The sequence below is a fragment of the Salvelinus alpinus genome, chromosome 11 (genome assembly GCF_045679555.1).
Source record: "Salvelinus alpinus chromosome 11, SLU_Salpinus.1, whole genome shotgun sequence".
Classification (NCBI taxonomy): domain Eukaryota; kingdom Metazoa; phylum Chordata; class Actinopteri; order Salmoniformes; family Salmonidae; genus Salvelinus; species Salvelinus alpinus.
In genome coordinates this window covers 39,587,372-39,594,150 of record NC_092096.1, presented here as the reverse complement: position 1 = coordinate 39,594,150, position 6,779 = coordinate 39,587,372, and the positions used below count along the sequence as shown (strand labels likewise).

General features: G+C 45.2%; 1 protein-coding gene across 1 annotated transcript in view; it reads left to right on the top strand.

Annotated features, from left to right (window-relative positions):
• LOC139534124 (copine-8-like) overlaps nt 1-6,779 on the top strand; it is a 124,730-nt gene continuing 117,951 nt past the window's right edge. The window contains exon 1 of the mRNA XM_071332915.1: nt 1-204. Within this exon, the coding sequence (XP_071189016.1) occupies nt 101-204 (104 nt within the window). The 5' untranslated portion in view covers nt 1-100. The remainder of the gene's footprint in view (nt 205-6,779) is intronic.

Here is a 6,779-nt window from a genome sequence, read left to right as displayed (position 1 = left end):
CTTCGTTCCGTCCACATGCATTCATTCTCGTTTCGCTAAAGGAGGTGTAGTTTATCCGATTGTTGCTGCTAAAAGGGGTTGGACAAAAATATTTTTCACCATGAACAACTGTAATAGCTTCGTCAACATGGCGTCGATAGGAGATTTCGACCCGCTCAATGCTTCCATCCCCGCCACCAAAGTTGAAATCACAGTGTCTTGCAGGTAAGATAATGGTTTCAGTGTAACCCATTTTTTTGTCGGGTGTTGATATGACTGTTGTCACGGTAGAAGGATATGGTATGGGCAAGTATTCCGGGTTTTATCTGCCATTCCAATTGGCCAACTGTCAAACAAGTTCTGGTTGTAGTAACATTTTGAAAAGTCAATGTTGTTCAACCAACGGCACTGTTTCTAATTATTTTAGGCTACATTGTATCTAGATAAGAGTGAGGTGTTCAAGTTGTTACTTTGTTTTAGTTTTGGGTGGTAAGTTTACAATTAACTTTCGAACTGTAGTATGTCAGGTATATAATAGGCAGTAACCTGGCATTCTGCCTGTTAGAGGACTGGCAATGGACATCAACAGGCTTTAATAGGCATCATCAACAATACCAACATTCCCTATGTTGGTATACTGCCGTATGTTAGAAGGCTGTTCTCACCGAATAATTTGACACTTATTTTATTCTGACTCGTGGCTTGTTGTGGGCTGTCACTCACGAACTGAACAGAGGAACATAAATAGATTTACATTGACATTTTACAAAAGGTAAGCTATATGCCAAGAGTAGGCTAGGGATTTGATGTAGCATAGCCTACGTGCAGCGACAGACAGACTAGTGTATTTGCGGGTTGAGGGTGTATCACTAGCCCTTTCATACCCACCCTGTCTCTCTGGAGCGGTGGCTTCCTGTTGCGTAACGGCTCCCCCCGTCCCTGCCAAACCTTATGTATTTTTAAGGGGTCCCTTAAGAATAGATCAACTGAGGGAATGCTTCTCTCACTGGAATGGGAATCATCGTTTTGTCACTGGACTGTCACTCAATATTTAATCAACTGATATTGAAGGAAAGACGACACACACAGTGAGACTTTGTAAGCGCTCAATAACACGTCATAGTGAAACAACGTGTTGGCCTACATCCCAAGGAAATTCCCTTTCGATCTCTCACAGTGGACTCAATTGAATAAAAGGGAAATTAATTTCGCAATAACCACACACAATAAACAATAACTAGTTACACAATATCTGACCATACCATACTGAACCAGTAGCCTACTTCTCTAGGGGAATCAATCCATTAAAATGTGTTATTTCTATCATCTCCAGGGAATAAGTCACATATTACCCCTTATGTGTCAGCCTCTGAAGAAGAGATGGAGGGTTGTGGCACTATATACATAAGGGATGTTAGGTAAATGCTGGTACTGAGTCACGCTCTAGTGCCTGCTGGGCATAGAGGGGGTCTGTAGGGAATGCCTTCACACTCATTACAACCCAGAGAGGAGGTGAGGTACCATGGTAACGTGGCCAGGTGTGTGTGTGTGTCCTTGCCTGAAAGGCTCTGATCTCTCGTCCTCTCTCTCTATCACAACACCACACACACACACACACACACACACACACACACACACACACACACACACACACACACACACACACACACACACACACACACAAACAAGGCTCTGCTCTCAAACACACTCACACATAACACACACACACACACACACACACACACACACACACACACACACACACACAAGCATGCACTGTGTGTCTGACGAAAGGATAAGAGTCCCTCCCTCTCTTTCTCTCTCTCTTGCTCTATCTCTCATTCTGACTTACTTTCTTCTCTCTGCCCAGAGCTCCAATGGAGGCCCAGACTGTTAGTACAGATAACTATATCTCTTCCCTCCCTGCCTGCAGTCATCTGATGTCATGTTTACATGTGGGTACGGTAGGCTACTGTAGTTGGATGGCTCTGCTCTGGTTAGGTTGGGCTATGCCTATTTACTGTCCTCATGACACGGTAAAGTTCTGTGTGGACCAGAGTCCAGCTAATATGAATAAGTTGGTGGATATTTATGAGGTGTTCTTCCCTGCTGGATTTCTCAGTACCCCTCGGATCCTCCTGGGTAAATTGCTCCTTGGCTTGGTGTAATAAAGCGGGCCTAACTGTTTCATGAAGTATTTTATTGTACAAGCACTGTATTCCCAATCCAGTGATTGGTTCTACCGCTCTCTGAGTTAGAATGCATGAATTGTTCGGATATTGCATTATCTTGCTATTTCCGTGCATGGTACATAAATCTGATTTGTGGTATCTGGCTGGTTGTCTCTGTGGTACTGTAGTTCAGTGTGTGGTTCCCTGTTGTTTAGGGGAACATCACTCATGTGTGGTGTCTGGCTGTGCTTATGGTAATCTTTGGTGTCTGGGTTTCTCAGTGCTTGTTCAGGGATGTGTCTAATCAGTGATAGGAGCACAGGTGTCAGAGCTGGAGGCCTCATTACCTCACTGATTGAAGAGGAGGGCAGGGGGGCACCAGGAGCTCCACAGGGACCAGGGGTACCTTGACATGTTTGGGCCCAGCTGTGTACCCTTTCTCCCCTTTTCTCACACCTCTCGCTCTCTCACTCGTCTTGTCTCTCGCTCGTTCCTCTCTTTCCCTCTCTTTTTCCTGGATACCTGTCAATGTGTCTGTCCCCTCTCCCTGTCTCTTTCCTCTCTCCCCTTCCCCCTCTCTTTCCCCCTCTCTCCTGGGTTTTCTTTCCCTGTCAGTGTGTAACTGACTCTGACAGCGTCCTTAGATGTCAGATCTCCCTCTCCATCTCGTTCTCTGTGAGACTGCCTCTCCTCTTATCAACACAACTGTCACCAATTGGCCGACTTAATGACAGCCACTATTATCAATCCAAAAGTTTTGTGGTAGTTTTTTCTTGAGTTTATTTCAGGTTGACCATGCCTGACTGTTTCTCAGTGCTTACCCTCCCCTACTCCCTAAAAGACTGTTGTTTGAGGGAGTAAGTTTGTTTTGGCCTGAAACACAGCACAACCTCAGGGATAAGAAACCCCCCGGTGTGTTCTCCGAACACCAAAATGTAAATAAACATGTTTAATTATAAATCTACAAATCTAATCCAGAGAGTCAGGGAAAGCTTGCTGGGCCAGTGCTCCCTTAAACAAATCATATCTCAATGGGATTCACCTAGATAACTAAAGGATACTTATATACACTGCTCAAAAAAATAAAGGGAACACTTAATCAACACAATGTAACTCCAAGTCAATCCCACTTCTGTGAAATCAAACTGTCCACTTAGGAAGCAACACTGATTGACTATACATTTCACATGCTGTTGTGCAAATGGAATAGACAAAAGGTGGAAATTATAGGCAATTAGCAAGACACCCCCAATAAAGGAGTGGTTCTGCAGGTGGTGACCACAGACCACTTCTCAGTTCCTATGCTTCCTGGCTGATGTTTTGGTCACTTTTGAATGCTGGCGGTGCTTTCACTCTAGTGGTAGCATGAGACGGAGTCTACAACCCACACAAGTGGCTCAGGTAGTGCAGCTCATCCAGGATGGCACATCAATGCGAGCTGTGGCAAGAAGGTTTGCTGTGTCTGTCAGCGTAGTGTCCAGAGCATGGAGGCGCTACCAGGAGACAGGCCAGTACATCAGGAGACGTGGAGGAGGCCGTAGGAGGGCAACAACCCAGCAGCAGGACCGCTACCTCCGCCTTTGTGCAAGGAGGAGCACTGCCAGAGCCCTGCAAAATGACCTCCAGCAGGCCACAAATGTGCATGTGTCTGCTCAAACGGTCAGAAACAGACTCCATGAGGGTGGTATGAGGGCCTTACAGCCCAACACCGTGCAGGACGTTTGGCATTTGCCAGAGAACACCAAGATTGGCAAATTCGCCACTGGCGCCCTGTGCTCTTCACAGATGAAAGCAGGTTCACGCGCACATGTGACAGACGTGACAGAGTCTGGAGACGCCGTGGAGAACGTTCTGCTGCCAGCATGACCGGTTTGCCGGTGGGTCAGTCATGGTGTGGGGTGGCATTTCTTTGGGGGGCCGCACAGCCCTCCATGTGCTCGCCAGAGGTAGCCTGACTGCCATTAGGTACCGAGATGAGATCCTCAGACCCCTTGTGAGACCATATGCTGGTGCGGTTGGCCCTGGGTTCCTCCTAGACAATGCTAGACCTCATGTGGCTGGAGTGTGTCAGCAGTTCCTGCAAGAGGAAGGCATTGATGCTATGGACTGGCAGACTGGCAGACCCGTTCCCCAGACCTGAATCCAATTGAGCACATCTGGGACATCATGTCTCGCTCCATCCACCAACGCCACGTTGCACCACAGACTGTCCAGGAGTTGGCGGATGCTTTAGTCCAGGTCTGGGAGGAGATCCCTCAGGAGACCATCCGCCACCTCATCAGGAGCATGCCCAGGCATTGTAGGGAGGTCATACAGGCACGTGGAGGCCACACACACTACTGAGCCTCATTTTGACTTGTTCTAAGGACATTACATCAAAGTTGGATCAGCCTGTATTGTGGTTTTCCACTTTAATTTTGAGTGTGACTCCAAATCCAGACCTCCATGGGTTGATAAATTTGATTTCCATTGATAATTGTTGTGTGATTTTGTTGTCAGCACATTCAACTATGTAAAGAAAAAAGTATTTAATAAGAATATTTCATTCATTCAGATCTAGGATGTGTTATTTTAGTGTTCCCTTTTTTTTTTTTTGGAGCAGTGTATATATATGGTCCCGTGTGGCTCAGTTGGTAGAGCATGGCGCTTGCAACGCCAGGGTTGTGGGTTCATTCCCCACGGGGGGACCAGGATGAATATGTATGAACTTTCCAATTTGTAAGTCGCTCTGGATAAGAGCGTCTGCTAAATGACTTAAATGTAATGTAAATATATATTTCTCCTCTGGCTGTTGGAACAAAATGCTCTCTCTCTCTGTCTCTCTCTCTGTCTCTGTGTGTGCGTAATGGCTTGGCAGCCCTCCTGTATCCTGTCTGTCTGCTTAGTTTATGGAACTGAATGATGGCCTTTCATTAGAAAGGGTAAATGGAAAGTAAGAGTGGAAACATGGCTCTAGGTGTGGGTCGCCTTGGACATCTTTCAGGTGACAGTCACAGGGTTATTGATGATGGCCAGTTTGGGGCCTGGATGATGTCAGATATTCATTAGCTCGGGGACGGGGACGGGGTGATGTGCGCAGACTGGTGATTCGCAGACTGTTGCGGTTCATCATTCGCCCATGTTGTCCTATAGCAATGATGCCACATATGCTCCCGGCAGGCCCATTTATTCAGGAAAGCTAACGTTTAAATATTTGTCATTTCACTTTTAAAGTATGTTACCTTTTTATATGTGGCATAAACACAACCAGTCACAGTGTTTTAATCTGATTTAAGTTACTTCAAAAGTCTCCTTTAGGCATATGCACGTTCGTCCAAAATATAATTCCAGCATCCTCATAATGGCTTGACATTAACTAGGTTTCCATCCAACCTTTTTGTGTGAGTAAAGTACATGTCGGATAACAACTATCACGCTATCAGGGGAAAGCAGGCAATTGAAATAATGATGAACTTTACAGGGTGGTGAAAGTGCAAGGTGATGAGCTTGATGCTCCTTTCAATAAATATCGAGGGTCTTATTCTGATGACCTGATCATCGATGCTTGACTGCTGTTTGACAAATAAAAATGATATCGCGCTTTTGTCCACAATAATCTCATCATGTAGGTTATACCCACACTGTATCTGCGAGCTGTGTGCTAGAGCGCACGTACCAATACCAGACTGGGCATATTCGCTATACCTGATGGTAAAACCATCAGTAGGCCTAAAGTTGAAAATGTGATGGAAAACGATTAATTTTTGATTCAGTACATGGGAATTTAACTGCAAAAGTTATTTTTATGTGCACTACGTATTTTTCGCACATACTTTTATCGGCAAGCCTTCGATACTGGGTAGGCCTCCCAAGATAGGGCGGGATATATTTTCTGTTGGCCGAGATTGACATAGTCTATTTATTGTGGTGTTGAAAACGCAAAGCATGATATTGAAGCGCCCGAAGTCGTTATGCTTTGTTTATCGATTGTGTGATACAGAAACCTGTTGGTGGAAAATGTGTTGCATATACAGTATTTTATATAATTATAAATATGGCATCAAAATGTTGAACATCGGATTTCCCCCTTGGCTCTGATTGTAATGTACGCCTAATGAAACAAGCAGGGAGCTCGTCCGTGGTGGTCGGTGAACCCCCCACCTTCTGGCCCTTAGCCCTGCTTGGCATCGACTGTGCCACAAAAGCATGCTGCAGTGGCAAAGCCGATATCAACATTTTATAAACACAGGGTTTCTACAGCTATTGTTATTTGTTATCGTAAACATTACAAGTACAAGGGGAGGGTCATATGAAATAGTTTTTATGAAATGTCCCTAATTCACGTAAATCCTGCCTCAAAGGCAATGCAATTGGTTGCATGCTCAGGGTGCGTCTTAATACTCTAAAGTGTCATCCTGGCTTTTTCTTTATTTGTTTGCGCCAAATTGAGAAGACAGGATTGGTGAGACCAGAATGGAGGATTTAAAAAATATTTTAACTAGGCAAGTCAGTTAAGAACAAATTCTTATTTACAATGACGGTCTACCGGGGAACATAGGCAGAACGACAGATTTTTACCTCGTCAGCTCGGGGATTCGATCCAGCAACCTTTCGGTTACTGGCCCAACGCTCTAACCTGCCGCCCCAGGA